At 43.1% G+C, this 16,237-nt stretch overlaps 1 protein-coding gene across 1 annotated transcript in view; it reads right to left on the bottom strand.

The window, feature by feature from the left end:
* arhgdig (Rho GDP dissociation inhibitor (GDI) gamma) overlaps positions 1-16,010 on the bottom strand; it is a 66,505-nt gene extending 50,495 nt beyond the window's left edge. The window contains exon 1 of the mRNA XM_080206105.1: positions 15,573-16,010. Coding sequence (XP_080062231.1) covers positions 15,573-15,645 — 73 coding nt within the window. The 5' untranslated portion in view covers positions 15,646-16,010. The remainder of the gene's footprint in view (positions 1-15,572) is intronic.
* Positions 16,011-16,237: the final 227 nt, after the last annotated feature.

The raw sequence follows: 16,237 nt of genomic DNA, 5'->3' as shown, positions 1-16,237 counted from the left end.
AGAAAAATAGGGTGATATTAGTAGGGGATTTTAACTTTTCCAACATTGACTGGGATAACCATAGTATTAACAGGTTGGATAAAGAGAAATTTGTTGAGTATATTCAGGAGGAATTTCTCATTCAGTATGTGGATGGCCTGACTAGAGAGGGGCAAAACTTGACCTCCTCTTGGAAATACAGAAGGGCAGGTGACAGAAGTGAGGGATCACTTTGGGACAGTGATCATAATTCTATTAGTTTAAAGATAGCAATGGAGAGTGATAGGTCTGACCCAAAAGTTAAAATTCTAAATTGGGGCAAGGCTAATTTTGATGGTATCAGGCAGGAACTTTCAAACTTTAATTTGGGGGGGGGGGGGGGGGCAGGGGGGTGGTTCTGTGGGATGGCAAAGGGACATCTGATAAGTGGGAGGCTTTCAAAAGTGAGTTAACCAGGGTTCAGGGTAAGCACATTCCTCTTAGAGTGAAGGGCAAGGCTGATAGAAGTAGGGAACCCTGGATAACTCAGGATATTGAGGCCCTGGTCAAGAAGAAGAATGAGACACATGGCATACATAGGCAGCTGGGATCAAGTGAATCCCTTGAAGAGTATAAGGGTTGTTGGAGTAGCGTTAAGAGAGAAATCAGGAGGGCAAAAATGGACACGTCATTATTTTGGCAGATAAGGCAAAGGAGAATCCAAAGAGCTTCCACAAATACATAAAGGGCAAATGAGTAACTAGAGAGAGAGTAGGGCCGCTTAAGAATCAACAAGGTCATCTATGTGAGGATCCACAAGAGATGAGTGAGATCCTAAATGAATATTTCTCATCAGTATTTACTGTTGAGAAAAGCATGGATGTTAGGGAACTTGGGGAAATAAATGGTGATGTCTTGAGGAGTGTACATATAACAGAGAAGGAGGTGCTGGGAGTCTTAAAGCGCATCAAGATCGATAAATCCCCAGGACCTGATGAAGTGTATCCCAGGACATTGTGGGAGGCTAGGGAGGAAATTGTGGGTACCCTAGCAGAAATATTTGAATATTGAATTTGAAATAGTCGCAGATGAGGTGCCTGAAGGTTGGAGGGTAGCAGATTTATGCCTTTGCTTAGAAAGGGCTGCAGGGAAAAGCCTGGGAACTACAAGCCAGTGAGCCTTGCATCTGTGGTAATAAGTTGTTGAAGGTATTTTAAGAGACAGGATCTACAGGCACTTAGAGTCACAAGGTTGTTTAGAGACAGTCAGCATGGCTTTGTGAGTGGAAATCATGTCTCACAAATTTGATTGAGCTTTTGAAGGGGTAACCAAGAAAGTAGATGAGGGCAGTGCAGTTGATGTTGTCTACATGGACTTTAGCTAGGCCTTTGACAAGGTACTGCATGGTAGGTTATTGCATAAGGTTAAATCTCATGGGATCCAGGGTGAGGTAGCTAAATAGATACAAAATTGGCTTGATGACAGAAGCCAGAGGGTGGTTGTACAGGGTTGTTTTTCAAACTGGAGATCTGTGGCCAGTGGTGCGCCTCAGGGATTGGTGCTGGGTCCACTGTTATTTGTCATTTATATTAATGATTTGGATGAGAGTATAAGAGGCCTGGATAGTAAGTTTGCAGATCACACCAAAATTGGTGGCATGGTGGACAGTGAAGCAGCTTATCTCGGATTGCAATGGGATCGTGATCATTTGTGCCAATGGGCTGACGAATGGCAGGTGGAGTTTAATTTAGATAAATGCAAGGTGTAACATTTTGGTAGATTGAACCAGGGCAGGACTTACTCAGTTAATGGTAGGGCACTGGGGAGAGTTACAGAACAAAGAGATCTAGTGGTACAGGGTATTAGCTCCTTGAAAGTAGAGTCACAGGTGGACAGATGAAAAAGGTATTCAGCATGCTTGGTTTCATTGGTCAGAACAATGAATACAGAGTTGGGATGTCTTGTGGAAGTTGTACAAGACATTGGTAAGGCCACATTTGGGAACTGTGCACAGTTCTGGTCACCTTATTACAGAAAAGATATTATTAAACTAGAAAGAATGCAGAAGAAATTTACTAGGATACTACTGGGACTTAATGGTTGAGTTATATGACTGGATAGACTGGATTTTTTTTTCTCTGTAGCATAGGAGGATGAGGGATTGATCTTATAGAGGTCTTAAAAATAATGAGGGGTATAGATAAGGTAGATCGTCAATTTCTTTTTCCAAAGGTAGGAGAGTCTAAAACTAGTGGGCAAAAGTTTAAGATGAGAGGGGAAAGATACAAGAAGGACCAGCTGGGCAATTTTTTCATATAGAGGGTGGTGAGTGTCTGGAACAAGTTGCCAGAGGTAGTGGTAGAGGCAGGTACGATTTTGTCTTTTAAAAAGCTTTTAGACAGTTACTTGGGTAAGATGAGTATAGAGGGATATGGGCCAAATGCGGGCAATTGGGACTAGCTTAGAGATTTTAAAAAGGGGGGGCATGGACAAGTTGAGCCAATCTCTATGACTCTGTGACCCCTAAAAGTTGGTCTACTATTTCTGCTGCTCTCTACACTGGTGAAACTAAACTCAGATTACTTGATTGTTTCCTGGAACATCTTCACTTAGTCTGCAAACAAGACCCAGACCTTCCAGTTGCTTGCCATTTCTATCTTGCTGTTATGCTCACATGTCCATCCTTCACCTGCTGCAATGTTCCAGTGAAGCCTGATGCAAAATGGAGGAACAGTACCTCATCTTTCAATTGGGCATTTTACAACCTTTTGAACATCACATTCTCAACAACTCCAGACCATAAACTTCCTCCTCCATCCTGACCCTTTTTTTAATACAATTTTTTTCCCCAATCATCTGACGCCACCCCCCACCCCCCCTCACCACCACCCCCACCCCTCTCCACCCCCTATTGGGCCATCTGTCACTTGTTTTTAATTTTTGCTTTCAGAGTGCTGACCTTTTTTCTGCTATTAACACATTCTCCTATCTCACCGTTCTGCCACTATCAGCACCTCCTTTAACACTACAATGAATATTCCCCTTGTCTTGTGTTACAAACACCGGCATCTCCACATTGTGTTCCATGACATCCTTGTCAAGTTTCTCCTTAATTCCCACTGACTCCTGACCTATTTTGCTCCACCTGCTCCATCCCCTTTAACAGTATGAAATCCATCACATCTCTCTCTCTCTTTCTCTCTTTAACTCCAAAGACTCGAAACAGTAACTCTGTTTCTCTCTGCAGATACTGCCAAATCTGCTGGGTTTTTTGTTTTTATTTTTTGTTTTTATTTCAGCATCCACAATGTACTGTTTGTATGATTAAAATGTTTCCGTTGCTTCCTCAGGAGGGATATCCTATGACATTGATGGAAAAAGAGCAGAGGAGTCCTCTGGCATCCTAGCCATCATTTACCTCCCAACCAATGCCAAAAGCAAGTGATATGGTCAGTTATTTATTTATCAATATTTGCGAAACTACACTGTGCACATGTTGGCTGCCACATTTTCTACACGGTAACAGCGATTATATTTCAAAAGCACTTCATTGGCTGCAATGTACAACTGCAAATCCTGAGGTGGCGGAAGTTGTTATATAACCACATGTCCTCCTTTTTATTCCTTTTTTAAATCACATTTTCTCCAAAAAAGAAGCTCTGCATTTTCCATGTTTGGTTAGTTGCTCACTCAACATTGTGATTACTTACCCTGCCCCAGTCTGACAATCAGTAGTAACTTACTACACCTCTGCAAGATTCATTAAGTCAGACACTGGGTGCTAATGTGGGTTTGATTTATGAATGGAGGTCCTACGTTTGATCCCATGTCTCACATCGGCACAAATATCTCAATGGCTCAGTTAGCCTTTCAAAGCAGAAACTAACAATGTAAGCCAAACTCTAAAATGCATTAAAGGGACAATCATGCATAAGTAGTTTTATTCATCTTCCACAATATCTAACAAATTATTTTGTTTGCGAGTACAATCTGGTGGCAACTTGCAGAGAAATGCAACATTGCAGGGAAGCAATGGCTGAGTGGTGTTATCACTGGACAATTAATCTAGAAACTAAGCTAATGTTCTGGGGACTTGGGTTTGAATCCCACCACGGTAGATGGTGGAGTTTGAATTTTTTTCAAAAATCTGGAATTAAGAATCTGCTGGTGACCATGAAACCATCATCAATTGTTAGAAAACCCACCTGATTCACTAATGTCCTTTAGGGAAGGAAACTTGGTGTTCTTACCTGGTCTGGCCTACATGTGACTCCAGAGTTACAGTGATGTGGTTGGCTCCCAACAGCCTCCAAAGGCAACTAGGGATGGGAATAAATGCTGGCCAGCCAATGATGTCCATACCCCATGAATGCATAAAAAACTATGCCTTAGTGGTTAGCACTGCTGCCTTGCAGCACCAAGAACCTGGGTTCAATTCTGGCCTCAGGTGAATGTATGGAGTTTGCACGTTCTCCCCATGTCTCCATGGGTTTCCTCTGGATGCTCCGCTTTCCTCCCATACTCAAAAAATGTGCAGGTTAGGTGGATTGACCATACTAAATTGCCCCTCAGTGTCCCAAGATGTCTAGGTTAGATGGATTGGCAATGGTAAATGTGTGGAGTTATAGGGAAGGAACCTGACAGAGGGTTTAGGTGAGATATGCGAATGGAGAGTCGGTGCAGACTCAATGGGCTGAATGGCTTCCTTCTGCACTTTAGGGATGCTATGATTCTATGATCTTTTGGGTGCAATTAGAATGACAGAAAGGACTAGACCTTCATCTGTGGCTGGAACCCCAAATTAAACCACCAAATGCACCCAATGTGCCCATTTTACCAATGTGAGGTCATACCCAACCTCATTGAAATACACCCAGATTTAAACTTGATGTCAATGTGTGTGAACTAGCACAGCAACCAGGACCAGGAAAGCACCAATTCCAACCCTTTAGAAAAAGCAAAATACCAGCACTGATGAAGAGCCATCAAGACTTCAAACGCTGGTTCTATTCTCTTCCCAGAGCTGATGTCAGACTTGCTGAGATTTTCCAGCATTTTCTGTTTTTGTATCAAATTTAAAACCTTTGTTCAGTATGCATGTCAGACTAAGCACATGTAGGGCCTGGCCACTGGGGAAGCTTTTTAATTTTTAATATCAGTCAGATTTAGGTCACAAAATGCATCAAAACAAACAGAAAACAGTTGCAAACTCAGCGAGGGAAAGGAGAAAAAAAAAGACAGTCACAGTAAAACACCAGGAAATAGCTTTCTTCCCTGCTGTGCCTGGAAACTTGGTCACAGTGTGAAGAGACATTTCAGATAAGTCTCCAATTTGAGGGCACTTGCCTTTGCGAGTCACAGGTATTGCTGATTGTGTGTGCATAAATTTGTGCAGAGGGGAGTGTTGGATGAATGTTGAAGATCTCATAGACTTGGGCATATTTGGTAAAATCAAACAGTGCAAAGTCCTTGAGCCAAACTCTGATGAATGGAATTAAAGTTATTGTGGGTAAAATTTGTACTGGGCCGAGAACTGCTGCCAGACAGCGCCAGGGACCTGGGTTCAATTCCTGGCTTGGGTGACCGTCTGTGTGGAGTTCACACATTCTCCCTGTGTCTGCGTGGGTTTCCTCTGGGTGCTCTGGTTTCCTCCCACAGACCAAAGATGTGCAGGTTAGGTGGATTGTTCATGCTAAATTGTTCCTTAGTGTCAAGGGGAGCAACTAGGGTAAATGTACTGGGATAGGACCAGGGGAGGATTGTGATTGGTGCAGACCTGATTGGCCGAATGGGCTCCTTCTGCACCGTCGGGATTCTATGGATTCTGTGAACAAAAGGAGAAACCATGCTTTACTAGCCTGATTTACAAAGTACAAAATGGGCTGCCGCTGCACTCTTTTCTGCCTGGTATTACACCCCATTGAGTCAACTGATGTTTTAACACACTTGACACTAATAATATGGGAGCAATGGAATCAAACTAATAGGAAAGCACTGGTAAAGATATTGGAAGAAATTTATGTTAATCAATGCTATGAAAGTTATAGATTCTTTAAATGATCAGGAAAGAAAAGAGCAATTTAAACGAAAACAGCAAAAAGACTACCTCTATTTATTTAGATTTCCCCCTACATTAGGCAGATAGTTTCAATTTTTAAGTGATGCTTTCAGCTTAACATCATTAACAACTTAACATTTCTATAACACTATTAAAGTCATTACAAGCTCTCAGTGATGTGCAGTAATGCAATGGCACTATTGCTAATGGTCTGTTAGATTTGGAATTTTCACTTCAGCTATTTTCTAGCTCAATACATTTAATATACATCTTAAACAGGGCATGCCTTGCTTAGAAAACAATAACACTGTTATTCAGCTTCAACCGATGAGCTCATCTTAAGTTAATGACGCACTGTCAGACGAATGGATTGGCGACTGTGCGTTTGTTCCTTGCAATATTTTCTGCATTGGATTATCAAACACTTTCTTTTTTTTACTTAGTTGTCACTTATTAGCTCGGCTAAAAAGTTATTTTGCCTAACTCTCGCATTTCTACCACTACCAACAGAAAAAGCCCAGGCTGTTCGACTGTTCGTTTAGGTTTTAAACAAAAGACTGAACCAGATGTGCGTCCATTCCCTTGACAGGCCAGACACTTGGGATTGCACCTGTGGGAGTTGGAATTTACTATTACATCATGTTAGAAATCTGGGATTGAATTTTACATCACCCCATCACCCCCCCCCACCCTCCTCCCCTGCCCTCCCCCCACCATCCTCCGTGAGGCATGCTTTTGGAAGTAAGTAGGAGGCAAGTAAAAAATGATGGGTGGCTCGCCCACCACCTTCCCGCCAACCCTGATCCATTCTCCATAATATGCACAGGTGCTAGCCTGCCTATCTTTAGGCCTATTGAAGCCTTTAACTGCCCATTTAAGGGGCAATTAAAGGCCTGATTCCATCTCCACTGCCATAATACAGTTGGGAATGGGAGGCAATCAAGTGTGGACAAGTTGTTTTTCACCAACTCTGGTGAAAAAATGGAAAGGAAGAGGGTGCCTTCTCTGGAGTGGGGAATGGGTGGGATATGTCTGTGCACACTGGAAGCACACCCTAACACCCTGCCTCAGATAGTACCCTCTTCTCTGCTCACCACCTCTCCTCTGGGTTTCCAAGCACCAACAGCCCACTGCATTGCCAAATCATTGCCCGGGACACAACTGAGTCCAGTATCCATGCTGTTTTCTTTATGGGACTGTAGCAGTGCCCACAACTGAATTCCATCACTGTTGGAACTACAAGCTCTCTCGATGGTGGGACTTCCTTCCACCGAAATGTGCAGGTATCACACTGAGCATGTTAATGCTGCCTGCAGCTTAGTTTTGCACAGTAAAAAGTCTGACAACACCAAGTTTTAGTCCAACCGATTTATTTGATAATAGACAAATAAATCGGTTGGACTAAAGCCTGGTGTTGTCAGACTTTTTACTGTGCTTATGCCAGTCCAACGCCGGCATACCCACATCATGCTTAGTTTTGCTGCAGGACATGATGTGGAGATGCCAGCGTTGGATGGGGGTGAGCACAGGAAGAAGTCTCATAACACCAGGTTAAAGCCCAACAGGTTTAAAACAACTGCTGCAGGGTAGTCTTTTTGAAAGTCAATTGGTTCGCAACAACAGAGGGTTGAATTTGGGGGGCTCCCTCCCAAATGTGGGAAAAGATTTGAGGGTACCAAATGTACCAATGAATGAATGGACAGCATGTCAGTATCAATGTGTCAGTTCCAGTGCCAGCAAGACATGGGCAACCCTGTTCTCCTCCATATTGAGGCTAATTACATTTGTTAAAAACTCTTTTAAGAGTTTATTGAAAGGGAACATACTTGGCAGGCTTCAGAAGCTGTCAGTTTGGGGACAGCTGAGGAGAAGTGACTATATATTGAAGAGTAGTCAAGGCACCCATAGGGCAACACCCATCCCGTAATATGTCAAAGGGCAAAACAGGACAGATCATTTGGGAGTTGCACAAATGGCAGAGTGGTAGGCACTCGACAACCAGGCTTTGAATGGGGTCATCGATAACCCCCCCTCTCCTTCCCCCATTATCTGATCAGCACCCTGGGAGTTAGAGCAAAGGCAAGATTGCCAAGGACAACTGGGTGATTACCTGCAGAAGAGGAAGGCTCAAGTTACAGAATCTCGGGTGTCAGGAGGGCGTGTCTAGAAGGCAACAGCAGTAAAGAGGTCAAAACCCTCAACACATGAAGGTGGGGCTAGCTGCTCCACTGTGGATCAGTGGCACTGGAGGCTGTGACTCTTCAGGTTACTGACACCTGTACCCTCATTGCCAACTACCTGACGTCTCACAGCATGGGTCATCATGTTCTGCCAGTGACTATCAAAACTGAACTTCTTCAATTCTTGCTCCTTCTAAGGACCAGTTTTAGACTGGTGGCACACCACTGCATCTCACTGGCCACTCCTCATTGCTGGAACTGGACAGTACATTAACATAATGACAGAAAGGGCTTCCCTGTGGCAGCCCAGCTGACCATCAGAGTCTGAGGCTCCATGTTGCTGAGGAGACAATGGTGGACGGGACATTGATGTGGAAGACCAACTCCCCCGACCCCCAGTTGCCATTTCCAACAGATCCCATTTTTACCATTTGAAGAAAGGAGCTTAATTCAAATATAGGAGAAATCCTAACTCAGCAGGGTCACTTGAGCTCAGTGCTGAGTTCACACAGACTTTGATGTTGGCCTGTGTAAGGGCTTTATTGGTATATTTGGGATCCCTCAATGCTTTCAGAATGGCTTGACTGGTGATCAGTGGAACATTGCTGGAGTAATTCCAAAATATAATTTGTACGTACCTCTCCCGATGGGGCTGTCAGACAGCTGATTAGGCTGGACACATGGGGAACCCAAACACCATGCTTAATTGCACAGCGGACACAAAGGCAGCCACCTGCTGCCAATCCTATGCTGGGAAGTGTAGACTCAGGGCCTGCTTTTCCAATCTACCTCAGGGTCCAGAAGACCACAGTAAAGTTCAGCTTAAATGAACTGGAGACAACATGTGATGGAGGAAGTGGTTAAGGTTTGAAATGTACTGTCTAATGGAGTGATGGATACAATAACAACCTTCAAAAAGAAAATGGATCTATATATGTAGCTATAGAGTCAGAGGGCTAGACCTTTGCTACCAAGGTGGGTAGATGAGTTGGGAAATTGACTCAGCAGACGCATCTCAGTTTAAAGTGCGCAGTCGCATGGAATGTTTGCTCCGGGGTGCAGGATTAATCAGACCCAAGAAGCAGGTCCTAGGTGGTCATGGTGGTGGGCAAATGTCACAGCGGACTAATTAGAAGCTTCACAAGGACCTTGCTCCAGATGTCGTATAAGTCATTGGATCTGTTATCCCTCGCTCCTCGCATCCCCTCACAAACTCCCCAAAAGCTTCTCATGTCCTCCGTGAACACTCATCGCTGGCTTATCCAAATCCATGGGCTTTGGGGATTAAAATACTCTTCTAACAATTTAGTCACTTGGTAGCAAAGAACTTGAGAATTACTGAAAAGAAGAGACATGCTGGTGAAACTTTCCGAAATGTCAACAAATTCTGCACAAACAGATGCTACACCAGATGACCTGTCAATCAAAGCAGTGCATCGGGGTTTTTTTAAACAATCACTAACAGCTGCAGCCAGTTTCTTTTTCTATAGTTTCAAGAAGAGATTTAAAATTTTCAAATCGTGACAGTCGAAAATGCCCTATTCATCTTTCAGGAGTGTTTGCATCTACTCTGTGAATACATGGGGCCAATATTGCAGGTCAAAGCACCTACAACAGCCAACAATGAAGTCTGCTGGAACTCAGCACCAAGCTCATTATCATTAAGTCTGTATTGTCTCTCCCTACCCTGTCCATCAAATTGTATAATCCGACACTCCTCTGCATTTAACTCCATTTGTCCCTTCTCTGTCATCTCATCTATGTCCGGTTACAATTTGCATCATTTTCCACTCCTCCAAGTAAGTAGTGGTTCCGGCATTGGGGAGGACCACTGTCTAACATCCTCCAGTCTGAAAACTACCCATTTACCACAGCTTGTTGTTTTCTGCAGGGCTATGAGAAAAGAATTGGAGAGAGTGTCTAACATGATCACTTTTGGAAAAGTCTGCTGTAGACTCCATGCTCAAAATGGCCTCCTCTGTGTTGTATTATCCAATTATTGTACAATCTGCATGTGAGAAAGTCCAGAGGGCACCTTTGTGGTTAACACCTACCACGACTGCTCCTTTTAAACAACCTCCCAATCAAATCTGCCAACTACAGAATCATGCAACTAAGTTTGAATGTTTCCATAATGCTCAGTTATTTGGTGCTGGATGCTGCACTGAAGGTCTTGGCAAAGAAGGTGGAAAGCAGGTGAGCTGTCTTATATCCAGAGAAGATCCTTCCAGGGCCATAATGGAAAAGCAGCGGTACAGGAAGTAATGTCAGGAGTCAAGTCCAGCATGAATTGTCACAGGAAGTTCAATGAATTCTCACCAGTGAGCAAGATCAGTCAGTACATTTTGAAATGTTATTTCTTACCAGTGGGACAAGTAGCTTCAGTGATTGTTCAAATCATTGCACCGCAATCATTCACCTACCAACAATCTTCTCACCCCCAATAACTGGCCGGATACCCTCATCTCTGAGCTGGTGCACATTTCCAGCTATTCAAATACGAAAACCTTAAGGCCATAAGACGAGAAGATGTAGGAGCAGAGTTAGGCCATTCAGTCCATCAAGTCTGCTCCGCCATTCAATCATGGCTGATATTATTCTCTTCCCCATTCTCCTGCCTTCTTCCCATAACCCTTAATCCCCTTATTGATCAAGAACGTACCAATCTCTGACTTTAAGACACTCAACGACCTGGCCTCCACAGCCCTCTGTGGCAATGAATTCTACAGATTCACCACCCTCTGGTTGAAGAAATTCCTTATCTCAGTTTTAAAGGAGTGTCCCTCCTAGAGGTTGTGCCCTCAAGTTCTAGTCTCTCCTACTAGTGGAAACATCCTCTCCACACCCATCTATCTAGGCCACTCAATATTCTATAAGTTTCAATTGGATCCCCTCTCATCCTTTTAAACTCCATCAAGTGTACATCCAGAGTCCTCAACCACTCCTCTTATGACAAACCCTTTCATTGTGCCACACTGATTGACACACTTTCCTCGACACACTATCAGAAGCAGCGTACCTCATACGCAATCTCTTCTGATTTGCATGCTGCAGGTGGTGTAAGCATTCACATGGTTGTCCCCTGCAGCCTCCCCCAACCCCAGCCGCCCTTGCCTTTTTGTTTTCCTTTTCCCATGAGAAGCAACCTGGCCAGACATTAAAGGAACACAAGAACAAGATAATGATGAAAACACAGCACAGCCAGTTGATATCACCCTCATAAACGGAAGCTCAAATACTGACTGCACATAACATAGAGAGGAGCTCTGAGAAGGAACCTGCACTTGATGAGACACTGGACATGAGTAACTTGCAACCGGGAGAGGGAATCATAGAAGACCATCGAAGATAGGAGCAGAAGCAGGCCATTTGATCTGCTCCACCACTCAATAATATCATTACTGATCCGATATGATAATCCTCAACTCTATGTTCCTGCCTTAACCCCATAACCCTTGATTAAATACCTGTTAAATCAGTCTCTACAGCCCTCTGCGGTAAAGAATTCCAGATTTACTATCCTTGAAGGAAAAAATTCCTCCTCATCCCTGTCTTAAATGTACTGCACCAGGCAGCACATTTCAGTTAGGACATCCTTCCTGGAACATAGACCCCTCGCACACTAAGATTATGACAGGAGAATTCATTCCTGAGAACCTGGATGGATGTGACCTGATCCCTGGTGTAGCTCTTCCCTGCCATTTGTTTAGGTTTTTGGGAGTGCTGAGCCAGGAGTCCTATAAATATTAAAATAGCAATTCAAACAACATCCTTTGGAAGTCACTTGAATTTTAACTCAGAGATAAGGGCAGCATGGTGGCAAAGTGGTTAGCACTGCTGCCTCACAGCGCCAGGGACCCAGATTCAATTTCGGCCTTCTGGTGGTGACTATGTGGATTTTGCACCTTCTCCCCGTGTCTGTATGGGTTTCCCCGGTACTCCAGTTTCCTCCCACAGTCCAAAGATGTGGAGGTTAGATGGATTGGCCATGCTAAATTGCCCCTTTGTGTCCAAGGATGTGCAGGTTAGATGGATTAGCTTTGATAAAGGCATAGGGTTATGGGGACCGTGTTGGGGGGGCATGGCCTGGGTAAGGTACTCGGTGAAGGCTCAATGGGCCAAATGGTCTCCTTCTGCACTGTTGTGATTCTATGATTCTACATTCAAACTGTGCACAGTTTCCAAGCTACCAGTAAGATCCAGTTAGTGAGCAGCTTTAAACCAGAAGATGCCCAGGTAAGATTTCGTGTTTTAAATTTTCCAACGGTCACAAAATCTCTTCCTGGCCAAAGATGGAAAATCTTTAAAGGTGTAGAAAGGGTAAGCACACCTCTGGAATCTAAACTCAGCATGCAAAAGCAATAGTAAGCCTATAGCCATCATTCACTACACCATATACAGTGTTCCATATTGGCCCTTGCTTTAGGTAGAATATGACGGTCATGGAAAGAAGGCCAATGGAATTCAGTAACATGATTCCATGGATCAGAAGCATTAATTATAAGAAGAAGCTAAAGAGATTGCCACTCCTTCCATCAGAACTAGGAAGGTCACAGCTGGAGACCTAACTGAGGAGCTCCAAATTAAAAGATCTTTCACTTAGTTAAATTTGGATAAACTATTTCTAATCAGCGGTGAGTTGGCAACCAGAAGGTCTAAATTTAAAATCAGCAGCAAAAGAAAGTCGGAAGAGGTCAGATTTTAAGAAAACAGAGGTTGTTGAGAAACGGAACAGTTGTAGAAGTGGTACTTATAATGACTTTCTAAACTGGAAATGGCAAATGATTTAAATAAATACTTTTAAGGGGTAGGAGTAGGGCATAAGGGTCTTTCTGAGCCAGCCACTGTGAAATGAACAGCTGTAGCTCAGGTATTCTTGCCTCTCAGCCAGGATGTTGTAGATTCAAAAATAGAAGGCAATACTGAGGGAGTGAGTGCTGCACTGTCAGAGGTGCTGGGTGGGCTTCCCCACCCCCCAACGTGGATGTCTTACGGCGGTGGCTGCCATTGGCTGGCAGCGTGATCTTCTGGTCCCGCCGCTGACGACAGGTTTTCCAGTCCATACCCGTCACTGCTGGAGAACCCGTGGCGGGGCAGTGGAGGCAATCATTGTCAATAGGTCTGGAAGATCCTGCCAGTGGGAATGTCCAGAAAATTTTGGCCATTGCCTTTCAGAGTAGACATCAAACCTAGGCTATCTGGTTGCCCTCTCAGGTGGATGTTAAAGATCCCATAGCACTATTTTAAAGATATGTAGATGAATTATCCCTGGTGATCTGGTCAATGTATATATCACTCCATTAAAATCACAACAGCAGGTTATTTGTTCATTATTAGATTGTGGGAGCTTGCTGCGTGCAAATTGATTGTTGCATTTCCTACCTTACAAAAGTGACCATACTTCAAAACAAAGTACTTCACAGGAAAGTCCTTTGCGACATCTGGTTGTCATGAAAAGTGCTATATAAATGCAAAGTTATTTTTCTCTTTGAAATGAACACTGCATAATTCTCAGATTTGAGGAATTAAGTGGGGTCACTGAAACTGTAATCCACTATTCACTTTCTCCATGTATATCAACGGACAATCACCCCAGAGATACCATTTCCAGACACTTATTTATACATGTACCTTGTAACCCAGGGCAGAGGTTCTGGCTGTCAAAACACTGGGATGTGACAAACACAGAAAAGTATAATGTTTCCCCCAGAGTTCCAGGAAGATTTCATCTCAACTTTCATTATAGCAGCAGAGTAAAGCATTTACAATGAAGACCTGAATCCAACACGAAACAAAGTGTGAGAGGGGGCCAGTCTCGGATACCAGATGGAGCATAAACCCAGCAGTCACACTAGATGCAAGTAGCTGCCCTATGGACCATTGATTAACATTTTAAATCTATCGTGATTAACTGGAATGTTTAGGTAATGCAAATATTACTGTGGAAGAAGCCAAGCCCACAAGGGTAAGCATGTGTGATGACAGCTTTCTCCTCTAGAGAATAAAACTGAGGTTTCAGCTGGGCAGGGAAATCAGGGTAACTGCAGCTTCCAATTCGGAGCAATCCAAGTGACTTGTCCCTCAGACTCAATGCTAGAAACTGTTGGATCCCTTTTTGGGACCACTGCAATCTGGTGACTGGATGAGTTGAAAAAGGAAAATGGTGCAGGATTCACTCCCCAGGAATAATAATTTTAGCGAGTTAACTTGCAGATTGGTTTTACTGGTAGAAAAGCACGCCCTCGACCTGATTTAATTCAATCTCAATGCTCCAACACAAGTTCCCGAAGAAATAAGCATTGTCATGTACTGAAAGCTAATAACTATGTGTGAGATGGCCCTGCCTTAAACTGCACCATATGTTAATCAGGATGGACACTTTTTGGGGTGGTGTGCAGCCAGAAGGTAGTTGTGCCTGGAAAGTCTCACTGTAATGTTTCCTTTGGTAGCCTACTCCAAATGCCAAGACCTTTCAAAACTTACATTACCAATAAGAAAATAAATAAAGATCACAACATTATTTTTGCTCAACAGTTGCGGTTCAAGAAATACTTTTCCTCATTAAACTACTTGAGCACAACTGCAACATGGTGGGATTATAGGGAGTTCACAAACCCCAGGTAATGCAAGTGCAATTCACAACCAGCTTGGTTCACTTGGAGAAAACCACAATCCATGAATTTTTCAATATTACAAGACCATAATTAGATTCTTTTTTTAAAAGGTGTCATTTATGTATTAAGCGAACTCCGATGGCCTGAATGATTCTGGGCAGATCAGAGTTCAAACTGATGAAAAGAAAACATGAAACACAAATAAAATCCAGTGGATTCTCTTTTTTTGGACACACAGAGTTGGGAATGGAACAATTTGAACCTAACTGTAGCAGAATAAACAAAATTGGGATTAAGCATAATTCTTGGGCTGCCATGAAAGTAGCCCACCGCACCACTAATTGTGATCATTTATACTGAACCTTTCTCTGTATTCAATACAGTAACAAAGCTCACTTCAAATGCTGGGCACATTGCTGTAAGAAACAAAAAGTTATTCTCATCTGCAAGATGCATATGGGTGTGGCTTACCAGTGTTCATTTAGACTAACATATATAGCACATTATATCACAAAGTAACATTGATATAATATATCTCTACACCACGAGCTAATTTAGTGAGCCATCTGATCGGAAATGTTATAATAATTTGAATATTTTAACACAGATACTGGAGAGAATCTGCTCAGTCAGCAGTGAGGAGTGCAGGCTTGGTCTTACAGGAAATACACGGTATAGACCTTCAAACAAAGGATGGGCACTTAGATTTGAATTTTTAAAAAGCACAGAGCAGTAATTTAAGAAAAAAAACTCTTGCCTCACCTTTGTAGCATACTGTCAACCACATAAGTTCCAGGAGCTGACTGCCAAACTCACACACATCCAAGCCCAGCATGGTAATCTTTCTCCAAACAGTGTGGATGCTGTCTCACTCAAAAATCAGCACAGTAAAAAAAACCCTCCACAAGCAGAACAAAATATCCTTTACACTGCACCCATAAGGTATATAAAAGAGGAAAAATATCCCCCACCCCCCAAAAAAAAGAAAGTAATCCTGAACAAGAGGATTTCACATGCTACACACTGACTGCAATGGAACTGTAATGTGAAAATCCTATTCGTCTGCAGACGCTATTGATTTGCTAGCTGCTCTAATGCTATGCTGCTCTCAACTCCCATCAGTCATTATCTCGCAGATGTCTATGATCTCATCTCCCTCCTACCACATGCAGCACACACTTGAATACAAACACAATGCTTCCCCGTGTAGCGAGAATATGTAATACTCCCAATTCACTGACGGGTATTTGTAATCCTGAGGTTTGTGTAACACCGCTATGCTACCTGGGAGAATGCAATAATACATTCTTGCTAATGCAGGCAAGCACCGCTCTCCAGCAGTGTAATGGCACACACTAAAAAGAAAATCGAGAAATCTCTTGTATTTAAACCATGCTCCTCCATTAACTGAAGGAAATACTGCATCA

Source organism: Carcharhinus amblyrhynchos, chromosome 18 (assembly GCF_965287045.1).
Source record: "Carcharhinus amblyrhynchos chromosome 18, sCarAmb.v2.hapA, whole genome shotgun sequence".
Classification (NCBI taxonomy): domain Eukaryota; kingdom Metazoa; phylum Chordata; class Chondrichthyes; order Carcharhiniformes; family Carcharhinidae; genus Carcharhinus; species Carcharhinus amblyrhynchos.
This window is presented reverse-complemented; position numbering and strand designations above follow the sequence as displayed.